The sequence below is a fragment of the Aotus nancymaae genome, unplaced genomic scaffold, assembly GCF_030222135.1.
Source record: "Aotus nancymaae isolate 86718 unplaced genomic scaffold, 86718_ANA_hifiasm-v0.15.2.pri h1tg000076l, whole genome shotgun sequence".
NCBI classification, from domain to species: Eukaryota; Metazoa; Chordata; class Mammalia; order Primates; family Aotidae; genus Aotus; species Aotus nancymaae.
Window position 1 is genome coordinate 13,504,579 of NW_026988491.1, and position 21,443 is coordinate 13,526,021.

The 21,443-nt window shown below is 57.5% G+C and overlaps 1 protein-coding gene across 2 annotated transcripts; it reads right to left on the reverse strand.

Annotated features, from left to right (window-relative positions):
• Positions 1-227: 227 nt before the first annotated feature.
• Positions 228-20,825, reverse strand: PDGFB (platelet derived growth factor subunit B). 2 transcript variants are annotated; one of them, XM_012458986.3, is made up of 7 exons: positions 20,743-20,825; positions 12,388-12,484; positions 10,053-10,142; positions 8,262-8,467; positions 6,836-6,980; positions 2,298-2,448; positions 228-1,770 (listed from the first exon to the last, which is right to left on the reverse strand). In XM_012458986.3, the coding sequence occupies exons 1-6, from the start codon at positions 20,803-20,805 to the stop codon at positions 2,324-2,326; spliced, it is 726 nt and encodes a 241-aa protein (XP_012314409.1). In that variant the 5' UTR covers positions 20,806-20,825; the 3' UTR covers positions 228-1,770; positions 2,298-2,323. The 2 variants fall into 2 exon arrangements, with proteins under 2 accessions (XP_012314409.1, XP_012314408.1); XM_012458985.3 differs by having other exon boundaries at positions 228-1,919.
• Between the last annotated feature and the right edge of the window lie 618 nt (positions 20,826-21,443).

Here is a 21,443-nt window from a genome sequence, read left to right on the forward strand (position 1 = left end):
AGGCACAGGTCCATGTGTCAGGAGCTGCGCCCTAAGTAAATGGGGTAATCTATTAGGACCAAGACTGACAGAATGACCTGTGTGTCTCTTCCTCCCACTAAACAGAGGCCTCCCCCAAGCTGCAGGCCTGCGTATGTGCGCGCATGTGTGAGCGTGTGTGTGTGCACGCGCGCCAGTGTGTGCGATTGCGCCTGAGGCTCCCAGAGCGAGAAGAACACACGGCAAGCTGTTGGCACATCCTGCCAAGGCAGAAAGGTTAATTGTCACGCACGATGCCAACAGACAGACCTCCAGCAGATTCATTTGGTTTGGTTTTGTGGTTATTTTTTTTTTACAACTTTAAATACGGAATATAAATAAATTTTACATTTAAAAAATAAAAGGAAAGCCCCCAAAAATATAATCACCAACTTTACAAACTGAAGGAAGCAGGTTTTGGAGGAGGGGAGGGGGAAAGTGCAGTAGGTGGGAAGGGAGGTGGGAGCTCGGACCCCATCCCTAGGGGGCCTTGGGGATCTTTTTCCTTCTCTCCCCCACTCCCAGCCCACGAGCTGGTTTCCTGGGAGGAGCCACCAGAGGTGGAACTTGGAAGGATCGAAGATGGGGAAGTGTGCAAGCAGGGAGGGGTGTGAGCAAGAGGGACTGCACCCTCCCTTGGAGACCTTCTCCAGGGTGTCCCACACCCGCCTGGAAGGGCAGTTGCTGGAGCAGAGGACTCTGGGAAATGGAGGTCATGTGGACAGCAGTGTTGCCTCCCTGCCCCTACCACAGTCTGCCTCCTATCTGACCACTCCAAGCCACAGGCTGCATCAGCGGCACAGCCAGTCCGCAAGGAGGCTTTGCGTGAATTAGGAAAAGGATCCTTTTCCTCTTTACCTACATCTGCCAGACATTGTCATAATAAATATACAAATCAGCTTTATCTATGGTATGAACAGTGCTCCCTGCATACAATGTCCTTGTGCAGTCCACACCCTGCACAACCTTACATGGCAGTCTTGGCTGGGTTGGAATATGATGGGCAGGTCCCCTGCTGCCCTGGCCTCTGGATCATCTGGGGCCTTAATAAAGGGTTCAAGAGCCCCTTAGTGGAGCAGACTGAAGGGCCAGGAGAAGAGGAAGATGCAGGGTGGAGGTAGAGAGATGAAAGGAACCAGAGCAGGAGGTGAATCAGAGTGGAGTGTGGGAAGCAGGGGGTGGCAGGAGGCAGGGGACACCCAGGTTACCATCTACAGCCACCTCAACAGCAAACTCCATCTCTAACCCCATCTGAGAGGGCACCCAGCCACCTGGCGCACTGGCCACATACCCCCAGAGGAGTCCACGTCTTCAAAGTGAAAACAAAATGAAGCCACTGTTCACAGAGGTGCCAGGGAGACGAGGTGACTGGGATTTGGGCACGGTGGGAGAGGTTTTCTCCAGTCTGTGTGCCCGTCTGTGGTCTTAGCCACGGAGTCCGAGGTAGCCTGGCCTGCCTGGAGGTGCCTCCCCTCAGAGCTGGCCAGGGGTCCAGGGACCAGGCAGGCTATGCTGAGAGGTTCTCGGGGCCACGTGCAGGGCCCCTCGGGCCAGTCCACAGCACTTGGGTGTGGCCCAGGCCAGGTGCCGAGGAAGGAGCCGGTTTTCCCCAAACAGTGATCCCATCAGTCTCTCTCACACTCTTATTCCAAGTTCTTGAAGTCAAGGGAAGAAGATGGTGATGGAGTTCAGTCCTTCTTCCTCTTCTTGAGCTGCTGGGCAAGATGCTGGAGGCCGCTGGGAGGAGATTCGCTGATGGAAGGGTGGACGGATACGTGGAGGGGTGGGGGAAGCACCATTGGCCGTCCGAATCAGGCATCGAGACAGACGGACGAGGGAAACAATATTATCACTCCAAGGACCCCATGGGGGCAATACAGCAAATACTATATTAAATAACCCTGCAGGCCAAGCAGAGAGATGTGGGCGTCAGAGACAGCCTAGAGGGTCTATCCCACATTTATATGTCCCCCATGCCAGGGGCAGGGAGCTGGGGTCAATTAGTCACCCTTGATTTCAAGCCTGCTCAGGGCTGAGGGCTTTGAGGGGCTGGGAAGTAAGATTTAGACCTCCCATTCTCTTAGGGCATGCGGGGACACAGCTGGGTTGGGGTCTCCAAAGCCCACCACCCACCAGGCCCCAGCTGATAACTAGGCAGAGAGGGTCAAGGCTCAGAGGCTGGATTTTATATGGAAAAATTATTTCCCCTGACCCCATCCACAGGCCAGGGAGAAGGAAACACAGGGTTCTGGGCCTCAGTTTCCCCGCCTGGCCCTCACCTGCCCACACTCTCCTGCCGATGCCCCTAGGCTCCGAGGGTCTCCTTCAGTGCCGTCTTGTCATGCGTGTGCTTAAATTTCCGGTGCTTGCCCTTGGGGGGCCGGCGGACTCGCACTGTCCGGATGGTCACCCGAGTTTGGGGCGTTTTGGCTGCACAAGAAAAAGAAAGACCTCATCAGCATGTGGACCACTGGGACGGTCTCTCCCCCGACCCAGGCCTACCACAGACCTCCTCTGGTCTTCTGGGCTTGGGAAAGGGACAGGAGGGGAATCTGGGCCAGGGTCCAGGATCCCACCTCCACTGCCCACCAGCCCTGTATGGGCCTTGGAGACAATGACTGAACCTCTCTGAGCCTCGGCACCTCCATCTGTGGAATGGGGGCAATAAGACTGCCCGCCTCATAGGACTGGTGGGAGGAATCAATGACAGCATGCTAGCAAAGCTCTTTGCACAGTGCCGGATACAGAGCCTGGTGGACTAAATATGGATTCAAGTCCTCTGTCTTTTCCCACTGACCAGTAGAGTTTATTCCCCTGCCCCTTGAATCTGGCCTGGAGCTGGATCTGGTTAACCAACAAGAGGCAGAAGTGGTGCCATGCCAGTTCCAGGCAGTGGCCTTAAGAAGTCCTGGCAGCTCTCACCTTCATGCTCTGGGGGCCCTGGGCTGACACACGTCAGGTCTGGCTACCCTGCTGGAGAGGCCACATGGGAGGCCATGTGGGTACTGGCTCTCCCCATAGAGCCAGAGGCCCTGGACCACAGGGAGAGGAAACGAGGCCCAGCTGTCCCAGTTGAGCCTCCAGGTGACCACAGCCCAGGCCCCCAGCTGACTGCAACCAGTGCAGGGGCCCACAGAACCGCCCGGCTGAGCCCGGCCAACCCCCAGACCTGGGAGAGATAGTAAAAAGCTGAGTAAGAAGCGGTCAGCACATGGCAGCTGCTACAACTCACTTTTTTCTTACGTTCCTTAGCTTGACCTACTATTGAGGTTTCCTTCCAACCTCTCGGCCCCATCTGGTCACATGGTGGGAAGGCCACTGGGCTCTGGGCCAGAATCACACTCCCACCATGGAGCTGGGCCTTCGGGTCAGTTGTGCCTGTCACCTGCTGCCTGCCCTGTGCCACTCTGAGAAGCGGTACATTGGGATGGGCCACAACTCAGGGTGCGGCTCTGACCCTCCTGGGCTCAAATCTGGGCTCCCCCACATATTGTGCACGTTGGAGCACGTCACTTAAATGCCCTGTGCCTCGATGTCCACTTATTTATTTATTTAGACAGAGTCTCACTCTGTTGCCCAGGCTGGAGTGCAGTGGCGCAATCTTGGCTCACTGCAACCTCCACCTCCCAGGTTCAAGCGATTCTCCTGCCTCAGCCTCCTGAGTAGCTGGGAGGAACTACAGGCATGCACTATGACACCTGGCTAATTTTTGGATTTTTAGTAGAGATCGGGTTTCACCATGTTGGCCAGGCTGGTCTTGAACCCCTGACCTCAAGTGATCCACCCGCCTCGGCCTCCTAAAGTGCTGGGATTACAGAAGTGAGCCACTGCACCCCACCGATTTCCACATCTTTAAAGTAGAGAAGACAGCAGCCCTGGCCTCCTAGCGTTAGGAGACAATACATAGAAATGGCCAGAAACCCCCAGCTAGTGTTCACCATGCACCTGGTGCTGCTCTACGCTCATTTCCTTTCATAGCAGGTGCTGTTACCGGCAGGTGCCGTTACCCACACTTAACAGACGAGGAAACTGAAGCCGAGAGACTGGGATCTGAACTCAGGGATCTGCCTCTAGAGCGCACACTTCCAACCACTCAGCACAAACAACGATGCCTGTGAACCTCGGTCAAGGGGAGCTCTTACGCTTCTTTCCCTCCTGGGGTCCCAGGAGGCCACCCTGGCAGGGACAGCTGAGCTCAAGGCCAGTCTCTTCCTGGGAGCCTTTTGAGCTCTCCCAGCCCGCCAGGCTCTGACACCTGACCTCCCACCTGACCTCCCAGCTCCCATGAGGCAGCTATCCCATCTCTGCAAATGGGCAGATTTTCTAGCAGTTCAGGGACTTGGGTGGGCTTCAGATCTCCTCAGATAGAAGACACCAGGAGGGTCACTGAAGGTCACAGGGTGTTTCTGCCCCAGAGCCTGGGCCATCAGCAGGACGCTGGGCTAGGCAAAGCCCAGGCAAGCACAAGGTCACCACACTGCTCTAGTGACAGCGTGCAGATCTGAGCCCAGGAGGTCTCACACCGACCACAGTATGACAGAGGCCATACCACCAATGAGCCTGGCCCGTGGAGAGGTGACAAACCACTGTCATACTCAGCCAAAATACTAGAACTAAAATGATGGGACTTTATGTCATCTACGTTTCACTGGTATAATGCGCCTCCCAAGAAACTGGTTTAGAAAATCACGTGAAACAAATACATAAAGTAACTCATTCTAAACATAAAGAAGGCCAGGTGTGGTGGCTCAATGCTTATAATTCCAGCACATTAGGAGGCTGAGGTGGGGGAATCACCTGAACCCGGCAGTTTGAGACCTGCCTGAGCAACAAATTGAGACCCTGTCTCTACAAAAATTTAAAATATTAGCCGGGCGTAGTGGTACTTGGGAGGCTGAGGAGGAAGGATTGCTTGAGCCCATGAAGGAGTTCAAGGTTGCAGTGAGTTATGATCATGCCATTGCACTTCAGCCTGGGTGCAAAAAAAGAAAGAGGTTGGGTGTGATGGCTCACTCCTGTAATCCCAGCACTTTGGGAAGCCAAGGCAGGTGGATCACTCGATGTCAGGAGTTCAAGACCAGCCTGGCCAACATGGTGAAACCCCATCTCTACTAAAAATACAAAAATTAGCTGGGCATAGTGGCAACTGCCCATAATTCCAGCTACTCAGGAGGCTGAGGCAGGAGAATCGCTTGAACCCAGGAGGCGGAGGTTGCAGCAAGCCAAGATCGTGCCACTGCACTCCAGCCTGGGTAACAGGGTGAGATTGTCTCAAAAGAAAATGAAAAAATGTATAATTTTCCCTAATAGAGAAATCATCCTCTATGTTAACTCAATAATTTACAACACATCAGTTTGAAGCTGTCAAACGATCAGTCTTTCCGTGGCATCTAGCAACTCAGCTCAGCTCTGGGAATAAGACACAGAGGCCAAGAAACAGCCTCGTCTTCAGGGGCTTGTTAACAAAAAATGAGAATGAAGAGATTGTCCTGACTCTAATAACAGAAAGTTACTGAAAAAGAACTATCACGTATGTGATTTTTTTAAATGCTCATCTAATCATATTAATCTTTTTTTTTTTCCTGAGGCAAAGTCTGGCTCTGTCACCCAGGCTGGAGTGCAGTGTCACCATCACGGCTCACTGTAGCCTCGACATCCCAGCCTCAAGCGATCCTCCCACCCCAGCCGCCTAAGTAGCTGGGACTACAGGCGTGTGCCACCATGCCTGGCTGATTTTTGCATTTCTTTTTGTAGAGATGGGGTTTCACTACCACCCAATGCTGTCAATTCCACCTTGAACCCCCGACTGATCACCAGCTAGCTGTTCTATATATGGAGCTAAAATCTCACTCCAGTGTCTTTTTCCCCACTTGTCCTAATTCCCCCGCTCAAGGGTACGAGAAATGAGTTTGATTTCTCATCCGCAGGACAAGCTGCCCAGTATCTGAAGTCGATGCACATGGAGCTTTCTCTTATCCAGGCCCAGATTCCTTCCACTGTCCCATGCCCACATCTAACAAAGCAGGAGGCTGTGGTAGCAAGACTGGAAATGGGGCTGCTCTGGACGGGGCGGCCAGGGCAGAATTCCAAGAGGAGGAGACTTCTGAGCTGAGACTCCAGTGAGGAGAAGGAGCTAGGCTTGTGGAGAGCTGGGAGAAGTGTGCTTCAGCCACAGTGGTGTGTGCTAAGGCCCTGGGGCAGAAACTCATTTGGCCACTGAAAGACGCCTACCCGGCGGGGGTGGCATAGGTGAAGGGTACTGCTTGGCAGAGACCAGAGGGCCAGCCAGGGGCTAATTCACATGCAGGGCTCCCAAGCCAGGGAGGAATCTGGCTTGTTCTCAGCAAGATGGAAAGAAAGCCTCCAATGAATTTCACTGGGGGCAGGCCTCATCCCTTCTCCATTTTTTCTTTTTTTTTGAGACGGAGTCTCGCTCTGTTCCCCAGGCTGGAGTGCAATGGCGTGATCTTGGCTCATTGCAACCTCCGCCTCCCAGGTTCAAGTGATTTTCCTGCCTCAGCCTCCCTAGTAGCTGGGATTACAGGCACCCGTCACTACACCCGGCTAATTTTTGTGTTTTTAGTAGAGACAGGGTTTCACCATGTTGGTAAGGCTGGTCTCGAACTCCTGACCTCAGGTGATCCACCCGCCTTGGCCTCCCAAAGTGCTGGGATTACAGGTGTGAGCCACTGTGCCCGGCCCCATCTCCATTTTTAAGACTGGCTCCTGCCCCCAGGAGAAGGGAAAGGGAGCTTCTGCAGGGGAAAGAAGCTGAGGACTGAACCTGGAAAGGTGGTTACCCTGGAGAGGTGGTTACCTCGCTGCTCCTGGGAACTCCCCGGGCTTCGGGTCACAGCCCGTGCAGCCACCACTGTCTCACACTTGCATGCCAGGTGGTCCTCCAGCGTCACTGTGGCCTTCTTAAAGATTGGCTTCTTCCGCACAATCTCAATCTTTCTCACCTGGAGGACAGAGCCACAAAATGCCTCTGTGAGGCCACACAGCCAGGATCCCAGGGAGCCCGAGCGGCCCGCTCTTTCCTGCGTCGATCTTTCCTCGAAAGCCCGGAGAGCAGGCTGTGGGGCAAACGCTTTGGCCCAAACAATAGCAGGACCTTGCCCTCTGCCCTCCTCGTAGCTTTTCCATCAAAACAAGCCCTCCCGACCTGGGGCCCCCCTCGGTGCCCCCAGAGACGGAGAGCCAGAAAGGCATTTCCGGGTTGAGCTAGGGCCTGCGGTGTCCTCATTCCCGGAGCGCCAGCCAAGGTCAGGGCTGAGGCAGAGGCGGGAGATGGTTGTCTGGAAGGAAGTGGGGGGAGACTTCATCTCGGAGGGAGGTGGGAACGGGGAGATCATATGTCAGGTGTCCATCCACAGAGCTGGCAGCTTTGAGAACTGGCGATACCACAAGAGTGGGCAGTGGGGCGGAGTGACATTCATAGTCCCGGGCGCAGGGCCCAAGCCAGGGAGGGAAGATGGGCAGGAAGAGGGGCCACGGGCTGGTGGCAGGAGAAGGGGGTGCGGCCGAGCAGGCAGAGCATCGAGCAGGGGCTGGGACTGAGCTAGAGGAGTGCCCACTGCCCAGCCTGTGGGCGAGGCTGGCCTGGCACGTGTGGGAACCTTTCCACAAGAAGCAGAAACGGCTCTGGCTTCTCTGACCCTGCCCCATCCAGGCTGAGACCAGTGTGCTCCCTGTGACAGTCTCTACTCTAGAATTTTCCCTGAGCCCAGTGTATGTATCCCCTCTCCGAAGAGAGGCAGAGTCAGCATTCCACTGTGGTCAGGGGACCTGCCCCAGCTCCATGGTGTCGGTCACCTGGTGGGCCTCTCTGCACCCTCCTTGTTAAAGACACAGCTTGTTGACACAAGCGGGTGTGAAATACACAGGGGCACCCACCTGAGCCTTTCTCAAGACAGCCCTGAATAGAGAGAGTTTTGAGGGAACCTAAGCAGCTGCCCAGAACATTCTGAGTGTCAGACAAATGTCTGCAAATATATCTCTTCAAGGGCTTTTGGCTACAGTGGCCTGGGCCACCTCAGAGGACTCATGTTGGCCTCAGTCCACCTGCCCAGAAAAAGCTTCCCAAGAGCTGGTGTCTCTGGACAGAGCCCAGGAACAAATCAGGAATGTCCTTCGACACACCACTCCGCCCAGTCAAGGAAGCCTGGCCAGGTACCAGCCCCAGAAGGGCGGCCCTCACCCATCACCCAGGCCAGCCTCGGGAGGCTGCGGGGCCTGCGTACCTGGACTGGCCGCAGCTGCACCTGGGTGGGCCGGCATTGCACGTTGCGGTTGTTGCAACAGCCGGAGCAGCGCTGCACCTCCACGCAGGGCGGCCACACCAGGAAGTTGGCATTGGTGCGGTCGATGAGGCGCCGGGAAATCTCAAACACCTCAGTGCGCGTCTTGCACTCGGCGATCATGGCTGGCTCGGCAACGCTCAGGGAACCTGGGAGAAGAGGGAACCTGAGTCAGGAGCGTGCAGCTGCCCAGAGTCCTCCCCTGCCTGGCAGGGGAACTCAGCGGGTGCCCCGGGGACTGCTCTTTCTCATGTCTTCAACCTGAGGGTTCCGGTTTCAAGTTGTGGCTGTTATCAGCCATGGGACTTGGACAGGTGGCTGAGCCGTGCTAAGCCTCCATTTCCACATCTGCAAAATGGGACAATGACATCTACACCCAAGAACCACTGTAGGTTTCAAGTGAGAAAATTCAGAGCATGGGGCATGTTGTCAATGCTTGGTAAATGTCTGTTTCCCTCTGCTGGCAGGTAACTATTTCATTATTCTCTCTTTTTTTTTTTTGAAATGGAGTCTCGCTCTGTTGCTCAGGCTGGAATGCAGTGGCACCATCTCAGCTCACCACAACCTCCGCCTCCTGGGTTCAAGCGATTCTTCCTGCCTCAGCCTCCCAAGTAGCTGGGATTACAGGCACGCTCCAGCTAATTTTTGTATTTTTAATAGAGACGGTGTTTCACTGTGTTGGCCAGGCTGGTCTCGAACTCCTGACCTTGTGATCCACCCACCTCGGCCTCCCAAAGTGCTGGGATTACAAGTGTGAGCCACCACGCCCGGCCTGATTATTCTTTATGATCTTACACATGTATGGGCTTGCTCTACCTGTGGTCGTTATGCAGGTACCGTATTAGCTGGAAACCACGCGTGCACTGCTGTCTTATGGTGCTGTGGATTTTTGCATCACTGCTGCTTTCAAAGTCTCAGTTTCCTCCTCTATGAAGTGGGATAATAACAGTGCCTCCCTCCCCTGTGGATCTGAGGTGTGAAGTGAGGTGAGCCTGGCCTACAGCAGGCACTAAGGCTACCGCTGCCATCCACGCACAGAGGACGGGAGGCTCTAAGAGCTAAGTATCCCACCCACATGCACAGATTGGGGGTGGAACTTGGCCACCTGATTCATCCATAGGTTCCTCCAGCCACTAACTGCTGTGTTTTGGGGACTCCAGGTCAAAGAGGAGGAGGGGTTTGAAGGGGCACTTGCCTCACCTGGGAGGGTTTCTCCGGGACCTAGTGATCTACTGTCTCCTTTGGTCTCTGCAAGGGACCAGGAGGCAGTTCCGGGCTTTGCTAGAGGTCTACCAGCCCAGGCCGCAGTCCTTAGCCACAGAAGAGATTTGCCGCCCGCCAGGGACCATGCTGGGTTCAAGCGAGGGGAGCGGGTTGGGATCCCAGCCCTACTGCTTTCTAGCGGTGTGACCTCACCTACTTCTTTCCCCTCTCTGGGCCCCAGTTTCCACTTCTGCGAAATGGGGTTAATAATATCTACCTCCAGGGTTGAAATAAGAACCAAATGAGCTTCGCAGCACTATATTTAGAAAACAGATAGTGTGGGGGGGCGTGATGACTCAACACAGGCATTTAGGGATGCTTTTGCTTTCTCAGAGCCCTCAGTCCTGAATGTGGGGGGAAAGGGAGTTGTAAGGGGACCCTCGGAACCCTCCGACGAGCTGCCACCCCTCATTCTCTTTCCCTGACTCCCGTCCTAATTTGAGGGACCCTTGTTGGGAGCCTCAGTCTTACCCAGGCTCCTTCTCCCACGAGCCAAGCTCTCCAGCTCGCCTCCAGAATGGGAGCGGGTCATGTTCAGGTCCAGCTCAGCCCCATCTTCCTCTGCAGGAGAAGGTACAGTCAGACACAAGGCAGACCCACCGTGGGCAGGGTCTCCCTCCGCTGGGGTCTCTGGGCAGGCAGGAGGCTTGCCTCCCCCCACTCCAGAGAGCAGTCCCTCCTTCCACCCCCACAGGTGCACGGGTCCTGGCCCCAAGCAGGGACCCTCGAAGCAGCCCTTAGGACAGCCACAGGCCCAGGGGGTGGTGGACCCTTACCGCATCCCTGGCTCTTTAGCCACATTTTTTGGCCAGAACCCATGTCAGTGGAGTTAAAAATAACCCTTCCCCTTTGCTACTGTAAGCGAACCTTCCTCGGCCTCCAGGGCGGGGCTAGGACCTGGGGCACTGAAGGCCAGTTTCCAGTGCCCCTCCACCCAGCGTTCCCATAGGAAGTGCTGAATGGAGAAATTCCCAGAAGCCCCAGGGGGACCAGCATGCCCTGAAACACAGCCCCTCTGGAGCCCTGGACAATGGCCACGCTGGGCGGGAGCAAGGGAGGGAGGGAGGGAGGGGGAGGGACGAAGATGGGAGCTGAAGGCAGAGAAGACTGGTGGGAACTGGGCATTCTGGGGGTGGAGAGTCCCCCCCACACACCCTTCGAGGGCCTGGTCTCTGTAGCTCCTGGCCCCTAATCCCGTATCTGTGTCTGTCTCCCTCCCCTTCTCTAGCCTGTTGCCCCATATCTGCCTCCAGCCGTCTATTAATTCCTCTGGTCACAAATGTCAGCTCCCTTCTCTAGCCTGGGCACCATCTCAGTGCCAGCAGCACTCCTTGGAGACATGGGTCCTTTCTAGAGCCCATGGCCAGAGTTTGGCCTGGGAAGTGAGGGCTGAGGGAAGTCTGCCTCTGAGCTAGATGTTGAAGCCTGGACAGACCCTTCTGTCTCTCTCATGGGTGAAGAGCCACAAATGAATGAAGGGGCATTGGGAACATGCTCCTGCCACGTCCACACAGCATCCCACGGCTCCAACTCTGGCCCCAACCCACTGGCCCCATCCAAGATAAAGGCTTCTGCCGCCTGTCCGTCCGGGCACTGTGTGCGGGGAGTCTGATGACTGGTCTGCTTCCGTCCAGCCTGACAGCCCCTACGTCAGCGAGCCTATCTGTCCCTCTGGCTCCCTTCCTTTCTCCCGGCCATCTCTGGAATGTCTCTGGTGGGGAGGAGATGGGGAAAAGATGCGCTTTGTGGAAACATTAAGTTGATTAGGAAAAAATAGCCACATGGTTGCCTTGAAACAGGCCTGCTATTGAAAGCCTCATCTCCAAGATCCCGACCCCCACCAGGGGTGTGGAGGGGCCGTTGGAGGGTGGGGGCATAAAGGCTTGGAAAGAAATGGTAGAAAGGCTAAATTTGGAAGTTGCCCCATTGTGTGTGGCCAGGGGCAGCCAGTCGGGCATAGGGTGGGGGTTGTGGGAGATGTCGGGTGGGGGCCCTGGTGAACAATAGGTGGGCCCAGCTGGGGCCCCCTCCTGCCTGCCTCACTGGCCCCCAGCACAGGCAGGATTGAAAGGGCCCGGGAATGCTTTTGAGAGGGAGCCAGGGGCCCAACGGGGAGAGGAAACAAAGGCAGGAAATGCTGTTCCCCCGTAGATAGCGTCTGGGCAAGGATTACAAAGTGACAAAGAGACAGAACCCCAGAGGGAAGGGGACCTGGGGGTGCAGGGGGGCCGCTGACCAGGGCTCCAGGGAACAGGCCAGAGGTCAGAATAGAATGGAATTTGCTCTGAAGACAGCGTTTATAAATACATTGTCAATCCAGCCCGCCAGCCCCGCCACGTGTGTGCCACCGAGCACGTGCCCATTCGCTGAGTGAGCTCTGGGGCATGGGCAGGGCTGCCTGCTGGTCGGGACCAGGTGTCCCCAGGAGGCCTCACAGACCGGACCCCGGCCAGAGGGGCGGGGAGATGGCTCCTCCAGTGCCACCCTCCCTGGCCGGGCCCACACCTGGAGCCATACCCAGCAGATGCCCTGGGCACCTTCTCCCTGCCCGCCCGCCCTCCTCCCGGCACCACACCCTTGGCACCAAGCCGGGGCCACACGTGGGTGCTTCTCCTGCCACACCCCAAGCTCCAGGTACCAACCCGTCTGCTGACTTGGCCCTGCCCTGGATGAGTGTGGCCAGGCTCTCTCTGGGCTGCCACGGGCCTCTAGTTCCCCAGACGTCGAGGAGGAGGGATGCCTCCTGTCCTGCCCCTCCCAGCTCCCTTAAAGTCTCCTTGGAGAGTGGGTCAAGGCTTCCATTTACCTCCGGAGTCTCCCTGCAGCAGGCGCTGGAGGTCATCAAAGGAGCGGATCGAGTGGCCACTCAGCATCTCATAGAGCTCCTCAGGAATGGGGTCCCCCTGCCGGGCAGACACCAAAGACTGAATGAGCTGGGAGTGGGGACTTTCCGGCGTGGCCATGTCCCCCACCACACACTGTCTGCTGCAGAAAGCTCTGAGGTCACAGGGATATGATGGACAGGCAGGATCCAGGCTTGAGGAACAGGCACACAGAGGCCTGGGGGTCTGGACCTGCCGGAGCCTCTGAGACCCAGCTCAGATCCTGCACTTTCAACCCCCAGCAGGAACCCCAGCTTGCTCTGAGTCGGACTTGTCTGCGTCTATCTCCCCGGCCAAACTACACCTTCCGGGAAGGCACCAAAATCGGATTTATCTCTGAGTCTCACTCCACACCTGACGGCGAAGACAACCAGCGTTTCCAAAGGCCGATCTCGCCCCCATTTTACAGAAGGGAAAACAAAGGCTTAAAGAGAGGCTTAATTATTGGCAGACGCTGCATTCAAACCCATGCCTTTGTGATGACAGAGCCTGTACTCCCAGGCTCCTGGGTACAAGAGGTGCTTAATAAATGCGCACAGAGTGCAATGGCCTCAGGAGGCCCCAGGTCCTAGCGGTAACTGTGAAGTCTCCCACTCGAAGGAGACGAAAAGGGAATCCTCAGATACAGCCGGGAAACCTGAAAGCATACCCGTGCCCTGTGCCCAACCAAACCCTATTTTTAGAGCCCCTTTGGCCGTTTGCCAAACACACTCGAAACTTGATAAGCACTTTAACAGGCCTCATTCGGAGCCGGGCTTCCTCCAGGGAAACCACAGGTCCCACAATGACACGAGAGCAGCCCCGTAGGAAGGTCACAGCCACGTCCCCCACCATCCCACAAGACCTAAGGGGCTGGTGACAGAGATCCCAGGAAAGAGGCGAGGGCAGATAGGAGACTGAGAAGCACAATCCAGACCACCAGCCATGGACCACCAGCCATGGAGAAGCAAAGAAAACTTCTAAGATGTCACTGCATGCTCGAAGGTTCAGACCGGACTTATACATGTACAAACACACACACGTGACTTACACGTGTACAAACACACACACGTGACTTACATAGAAACATACACACATTACTTACATGTGTACAAACACATGTGACTTGCATGCAAACAACACACATGACTTAATGCACGAAAACAATACACATGTGACTTACACAAATGCAAGAAACACACACATGACTTACACATGTGCAAACAACATACATGTGACTTACACACATGCAAGCAACACACTTGTGACTTACACACGTGCAAACACACACGACTTGCACGTGTGCAAACACACATGTGACTTACACACATGCAAACACACACATGACTTGCACACGTGCAACACACGTGTGACTTACACACTTGCAAACACACACCCATGCAGGCACAAGCACTCAGGCTGCACAGTTTTGACAGAAAGCGCTGGAGAGAGCGCCGATAGGCTTGGCATACTACTGTAGAACCTCGGGTTAAATCACTCTGCCTCAGTTTCCCTGGATTAAGAAGGGAGGACTTCTGGCCCTTCTTGGTTCACTCCACACTCCCCGAGCCGAAAGTCAGAGGGGTTCAGAGGGGCTGCGGCAGGCCACCTTCACAAAAGGGTCTGCTGCCTTCTCACTGCCTGATGGCGGAGGGGGAGCGAGGGATGAAGGAGAAGAGGACATCTCAGCCCTGTAGACAGCCTCAAGGGGCTCTCCCCAAAAGCTCTGTTTCCTCTAGCTTATGAAGACTAGGAACACCTCCAGGGGTTCAGCCATGACCAACTCTGGCCACCCACATGGACCTAGGAGCTAGAAGACTCAGGGTGGGAGGTGGGGTGACCACTTTTAAAGCTACATCATTCCCTGAAAACCCTGAGTCTCCAAGTCTTTGTTTGAACATGGAGCTTACAACCCCGCCCAATGTCTAAGAGCTGTTGAGCGACTCGAGGGAAAAAAGGTCTCGGGGCTTGGCTGAGAACTAGGGTCTTTCCTTTAGTATCTGGGTAGCCAGGGGCTGCACGTGCAAGACAGAGGAGGGTATGGGCCCTGCTGCCCCTCACTTTTGTCCCCATCTCCCCCTGGCCTGCCTCCTCTCGCCCTCAAGCAAGTTCAAGTTCATTCCTTCCACCTTAGAAGAGAGACTACGCCTTTGGTGTTCTCCAAATGTTGACAAAGTACCCAACCCATAGAACAGAGGGCTTGGTCTCCAGTGCACACCAGCGAAAGCCGCTTCCCCTGAGAGTTCTGTCAAACCCAGAACTGGCAGACCAGAGGGCTGGATCCCACGTCTTCAGACCAACTGCCATGTGACCTCGGCTGGTCACTGCCCCGATGGTCCTGCCTCTCATCTGTGAATCAAGGGCCTTGAAGAACATTCGATTCAATTCTAATTCTGCCAGGATGTGTTAGAAGGAGCAGAGAAAATGCCAAAGCCGGGTGTCCAGCCAGGCCTCCCTGGATCACTGGCAGGAGGAGAACAAGAAGTGTTTGTGGAGTATAAGATTCAATGAACCCCCACAGGGGAGGGGCCCAAAGGCCTAGCAGCAAATGGCATGCAGTGCTTGTGCCAAGATCTCCTGCCCACTGGAGAGCTGGCCACAGCTGCAGGCCGAGTGGACACCCTGGACCCAGGCCCCTAACACAAAGATGACATTTTTACAGAAACAAACTCAGACCCTCCAAGGCTGAGTGTGACAGAGCCCAGGATAGGGTCTAAGGAGGTGGGAGAGGCACACAGTCAGTATTCAATAAATACTAGTCAAATGCATGAAGGAGTCTATCTTTCTCCAGGTTCTGTTCAGGATGATTCTTCCACCTTCTCCACCAGGAGGGCCACCTGGGATATTCTTCCCCAATCTCTACGCAAATGAGCTGCTAGAGTCCCTTTAATCTGAGCAGGGAGGCCATCCCTGCAGAGGCTTCTGGTAATTTGGCCACTAGATGCTCAGAACTCACCACAAGCCCCTGGATTTGATAATAATACCACAACTAACATTTCTTAAGTGCCAGCTACAAGCCACACACTGAGAAAAACACTGTATAAACTACCAATCCTAAGAGGCTGGCAGTATTTGTATCTCCATCCTCCAGATGAGAAGACTGAGGCTTAGAAAAAAATTATACAAGCAGCTACAGGTCCAGACAGTCAGGAAGTGGCAGAGCTGGGTCATTCCCAGTCTCCAGAATGCCCACCCCTTCCAGCCCACCATGGGGCACCTCAGCCTCCCTCTCCGGAGATCCGAGGCCACTGGCCCTCAGCATCATACAAGGTTCATGTTGGCTCTTCACCCTGAAGCATGTCACACATCAAAGGTTCTCAACCGGGGCCAACTGGGCCCCCAGGGAACAGTGACAATGTTGGTGGCCACAACTTGGGGCATGCCCTGCATCTAAGTGGGTGGAGGCTGGGATGCCACTCACCACCCTGTGGGGCACGGGACAGCCTTCCCGAACGTCAGTAGTGCAGAGGCTGAGAAATCCTGTAGCAGAGAAAAGAGCAAGGGCTCCAAAGGCCAGCACGACATGGATTCTTGGAATCTTGTCACCATCTAAAACCTCGCCTTCTTCATCTTTTAAATGGGGCTAATAATACCTCGCCCGGGGTTACTGGGAGGCATAATTGCACAGAGCAGAGCCACCAGCAGATAATGGGTGTTTAATAAGTTGTCACTGTCATCATTAATCCTTTCCGGATGGCTCCTTTGTGGGCAGCAGTGAGTGGTACACGTGCTCAGGGCCAGCAGCACAGGACATTTTCAAGGATGACAAGGAGTGGGTGGAGAGCTGCCTGCCCATGGAAGGGTGCGTGACTTTGTATTATCCCCTGTGCTGGGCTCCAGGAAATGGTACCTTACCTCCACACTGGCAGGGCCTGGGGCCTCGTGGGCTGGCAGGGCCCTTCCGGGGCTTGGGGTGGGTGAGGGTGGGGGGGACACTCAGCCTGTGCTCAGCTCCAGGATGCAATCCTCTGTGGATGACAAGCATGAGCACCTGTTGGGAGTCGGAGGCTCCTCTTGGTATGGGAAGATGAGCCGCCAGGAGCCTGGTTTTCCTGGGCACAGGTTCCCCAGGCCTCCAGGTGGGCAGCTCCCTCCAAAGATGGGAAAGGAGGCCTGGCACCCTGAAGAAGCTGCCCCAGATCTCAGGCCTGGGGTTTCTGGCAGGGCGAGGGCGTGGCGAGGCAGCAGCTGGGGCAAAGCCAGCCATGGGAGCCAAGGCAAACAGCCTCCTCTGACCCCGCCCCAGCACCAGCTGCAGCAGGTAGGAAGGGCACGAGCAAGCGTGAGGCCAGGTGAGTGATCTGCTCCCAACCAGGCTGGCAGATCAAAGGGGCTGGAACCCCACCCTCCTCCTGGGCCCAGCACACACACACAGATACACACTCCCCAGCCCGCCTGCCGTTCCCACCGAGGGAGACACAGGCCCAAGCAACCAGGGGCGTTGTCTGGCAGAGGAAGAAGCTGATGAGGCCTCCCAGAGCCTGCCTGCTTGAGAGTCGCAGGCCTTATTTAGATCGGATGCCAAAGCCAACCAACTCCTTCAAAGAAGCCCTCTTGGGGGAAACCACATAAGCCATTAGAACCAGTGTTTCCAAACTGCATTGCCCTTCCTTATTGCTCCTGGGACCCTCCTGCTCAGCCTCCACTCCTTCACATGGGTCCAGCACCCTGGCCTCCCCACCTCTTGCAGGAGCAGAGGGAAATTAAAGCAGGAAGAGAGGAACCAGTCCAGCCATTTATAATACTGGCAGCCACAGCAATCACTGCCTATCCCCATCCCAGCTCGAGGTCAGGGGATTCTACTGTTCTTTGGAAACTCTGAGCTAATCCAGTCTTCTCTTTTTTTTTTAGGTGGCAGAAACTTAGACCCAGCTAAAGATACACAGAACCTTTGCAGTCTGATTTTCTTTCTGTTTCTTCTCCTCTGTCCTGTCTAATCCTGGCAGCCCAAGTCCCAAGACAGAGAAGAGAAAGACACGCTTCTCTCTCAAGATGGGGGACCCTGAAAGACTGATGCCCACCAGAGGGCCGAGAAGTGGGGGCTGCCCTTGGAGCAGAGGAGCTCCTACGGGGCCTGGGCCTGCCCTCCCCCACAACCCAGCACTCACTGTTCTTTGCACAAATAGTTACTGATTGTCCACAGTGCTCTGGGCACTGTTCTAACAGTGGGGACCAGGAGGAAAACTCTCCAGTGGGGTTGACACTCCAGTGGGGAAAGCAGGTAATAAACAATGAAATAAAGCAGAACATGGGAAGAGTTGCCACCGAAAAGGCTCCTCAATGCTGGGAGGGGAAGACAAGATTGGAGAGGTACTTATGAGGCCCATGGTAAACATCTCAGCATTCCTGCTCAATCAGTCTCTCTCTCTGTCTCACACACACACACACACACACACACACACTCTCTCTTTCTGGCTCTTGCACCAGATCCTCCAAATTCTGTTTGACCTGCTCTTGCACACCTCCAGGGCTCTGGGATTCCAGCAGTTGGTCTCCTGCCCCCTAGGGCCATTAGCAAACCCGGAGGAAGCAGAGTGGCGAAGCGCTGTGGAGCCCTTCACTCTTTTCCAGAGAAGGGTGCTGAGGCCAGACATGTTGTGACAGCGGGACTCGCCCTCAGCTCAGCGGGTGGCGATGCCACCTCACAGGCCTCAGCAGACCCTCCGCCCAGCCCTGCCTCAGGGCTGCCTGCCCTCCGCTGAAAGCTTAGTCCAAGCATGACCAGGAAGTGGCCAGCTCCAAGGCCTCCTCCACCAGCAGGCCTGCCTCGACTCTCCCAGCACTGGCCATCACAGCTCCTTCCCAGACTGGCCCCCAAATGCTGTGATCCCCATGCAGGTCTCCTCCTCCAGGGCCAGCCTGAGGCTTACTCAGGCTCAGCAGCAAAGTGCTTCATAAACCGCAAAGCACCACATAAACCGTGCCTGTGGCCATGTGTTCAAGAATGTTGTGACTAAAGTGAGGAGAAAGGCAGTTTCTGTGCGGCAGCCTCCACCCCAGATACACGAGCCTGCAGAGCTGTGGGAAAGGAGGAGGAGGTGCTGGACAGAGCTGGAAATGGTAAGGGGAGGCTGGCGAAACATCCAGCTGTCAGCAGCAGCCTCCCAGGGGGCACGCTGGGATCAGCCAAGAGAATGAAGCAGACAGGGGTGGGAGCCCCCTCCGCAGCTGCACACGCCAGGTCCCTCCAGCCTTGCACATTCAAATAAACGCTTATGCGAGGGGGGAGTCGGTCTGGACACCTCAGTGCCCCTCAGAGTCACATCACCACCATTTTCCGCCACCAGGAGGTGGTTGAAAAAAAAGCAGTCGTATATGGGTAACGGTTTGAGGGGCTGACCCCGACAAGGCAAAAAAAAAAAAGTGGGTGCCCTGAAGCTGGGGCCTTATGGGAGGTTCTTCCTCCCTCACAGGACGCCAGGAAGGAAGTGGGGCTGCTACAGAGGTGGTGAGGTGCCGGGGCCCACGGGGGCCCACCTGTTGCGCGGGGGCGAGGACCAGGCGCTGGCTGCACCGGGGTCTGTGCGTGCCTGTGTACGTGCGTGGGTGTGCGAGCACGTGTGTTTAGACAGCGCGTGCAGGGGCCGTGAGTGCGTTTGTGTGCGGTGCGCGCGCGTGTCCCGCGTGTGCACGGGCGTGGCGGCGGCGGGCGCGCGACCCGGCCGCGGTAGTGCGTGCCCGTCGCTCTGCGCGCCCGCCCGCCGGAGCGCAGCATCGCCTCCGGCCAGGAGTGTGCATGCGTGGGGTGAGTGAGCGAGTCGGGGGCCCGGGCGGGGTGGGCTGCGGAGAGCAGCCGCGGGGCGCCGCCGTTCCCAGGACGCCCTGGCACCGGGCCCAGCCCCCAGGTCCCACGGCGAGGCGAGGCGGCAGCTGGGGCCGGCCGGCCACCCCCTCCCCAACAGCTGGCCGCGGCCCGGGGGGCTGCGGGAGAGGCGGGGAGGGGGCGTCGGGAGGGGCCTGCAGGCGGCCAGGCCGAGACCCGCGTCCTCCCTCCCGGGTGCCGGCCGCGGGGGACCGCCGCGGAAGGGCGGGGCCCCCGGGCGGGCGGCCTGCGGCCCTCGAGGAGCCCCGAGAACAAAAGGAGACGGCGACGGCTCCTCCGTGGTCAAAACAACCTGCGCTGGCGGCGGCCCAAGGCCGGGCGGCGGACTCAGAGCCCTCTGCTTTAACCCCTTCGCCGCCGCTGCCTCCTTCCTGCGCCTGGCAGGAGGCTGCAGGGGCCGACCCCCGCGGGAGCCGGCGAGGTGCGGGCGAGGTGGGGACTCTTGGCCGCGGCCGGGCAGGGGTGGGACGGGACCCAGGCACGCCGCGTTCCCGGCTGCCCTCTCCTCCCCTCCACCGCGCGCATCCTCCCGCCCCGCCCCCTTTCCCACCTGGATTCCGGGTAGAGTTGCCAACTCACCGCTACGTGAGGCTGGGAGGGGTGGGGACGGCTCCGACCCCAGCATTCCCGCAGATGTTTTTATACCCTATCTCCTGTGCAGCTAGGCTTTTGCAGGCGGCGCGCTCCGCACCCTGCATGCGGGGGAGAGAGGTGCTTCCTCTCGCAGGGCGCAGGCACAGGTACGGCGAGGCCTCAGGCACACAGCGCCCCGGGGGCTGGATGCCTTCAGAGCCCCCAGTTCTTCCCCTATCCGAGTGCCCGAAACCTACCTGCGCCTCTGTCCCTCTGTCTCTCCCTCTCTATCTCTCTCTCCCTGTTACCCACCCCCCAGCCCCCGCGCCCGAGACACAAGCTGCTTCCAGACAGTGCTTTGGGGCCGGGCATGCCCTGCGCGTGCCGGAGGGCTCCCACCCGGACCCCAGCCGGGAGCCAGGGTGGGACCCGAACCCCGCCAGAGATCGGCGTGGATGACACTGGTGCGCAAGCTTGCACCTCCTGGGCAAGCCGGTGGCAGGACAGAGCCTAAGCCGAGGCTGGCGCCGAAGTGGGTTCGGGAGGACGCGCTGCCTTCTGCACCCGGGGCGCCACCCCATCCCCTCTTCCCCGGCCGGGAACGGGCTTGTTCTCAGGTTCCCGAGGGGTGGGGGGCAGGGCCACACACACCCTCCCCCGACGCGGAACGGCTTAGGGAGCCAGGTTCGCCCGCCGGTTGGAAAGAAAGCCACCGCTGTTGCCTTCCCTTAGAGCCTGTTACCCGCGGACCTCGCTCCCAGCCCGAGGAGGTCACCCAGCGCCCGGCGTCAGGCTCGCGGGCTGCAAGGGTCCAAAGTTCACTGCAGGGAGAGGAGGGGGCTGTCAGAAGGTGGGGGCGAAGGTAATGAATGAAGAACTAGCCCCAGCCGCCGTGGCAACTCACCTCGGCGCTGACCAGACGCAGGTAGCAGCAGAGAGACAGGAAGAGCGCCCAGCAGCGATTCATGCCGACTCCGGGCCCGGCCCCGCGGGGCTCCGGACGCGTAAACCGAGCGCGCCGCCCCCGCGGCCAGGGTTGGGGGCTGGGGAGGGGGGTGGGCTCGGCTCGGGTTCGCGGCGTTCAGGCGCTCAGGCCGCTGCAGCCGCGGCTCACCCGCATGGCCCCCGGGCGCCGCTGCCCCCGGCCCCGGCTCCGTTGCTGGGGGGCAGGGGAGGACCTGGTCACAGGACCTGGGTCCGAGGCCGCTACCTGGGCGGATCCCGAGCCCGAGTGAGCATCCACGGCTGGGGGGCTGCGTCGCGAACCAGCCGAGGCGTCTAGCCGTGTGGGGGCGCCCAGGGGACTCCAACCTCCAAGAGGAAAAGGAACACGGCAGTCGATGGTTCGTCTTCACTCGCCGGCTAAAGGCGTTTTCCTCTGCGCGCCGGCTTAGCTTTTTTGCAACATTTTCTGGAAAGGCCCCAAAAATCGGAAAGCGCAGGGCTGGGCACCTCAAGGCCCAAGTCTCCCCCAAAAAACTTTTTCCAAAGTTGGCTTTGCAACGGCGGCTCGAGCACCCGGGCAGGGAGAGGTGCAAACTCCCGCCCGGGCCGGGTGGGGGGGCAGGAGCGTGTGCGCCCTGGCGCGGGGCCCGGGCGGCGGGC

Bases quoted from the DNA above. Each gene is read 5' to 3' on its own strand.
- PDGFB (XM_012458986.3), bottom strand. From the start codon at position 20,805: ATGAATCGCTGCTGGGCGCTCTTCCTGTCTCTCTGCTGCTACCTGCGT. The intron at 8,468-10,052 runs GTAAGACTGAGG...CTCTTCTCCCAG, and splicing joins TCGTGGGAGAAGGAGCCTGG to GTTCCCTGAGCGTTGCCGAG. The intron at 6,981-8,261 runs GTACGCAGGCCC...TCTGTCCTCCAG, and splicing joins TGCAGCTGCGGCCAGTCCAG to GTGAGAAAGATTGAGATTGT.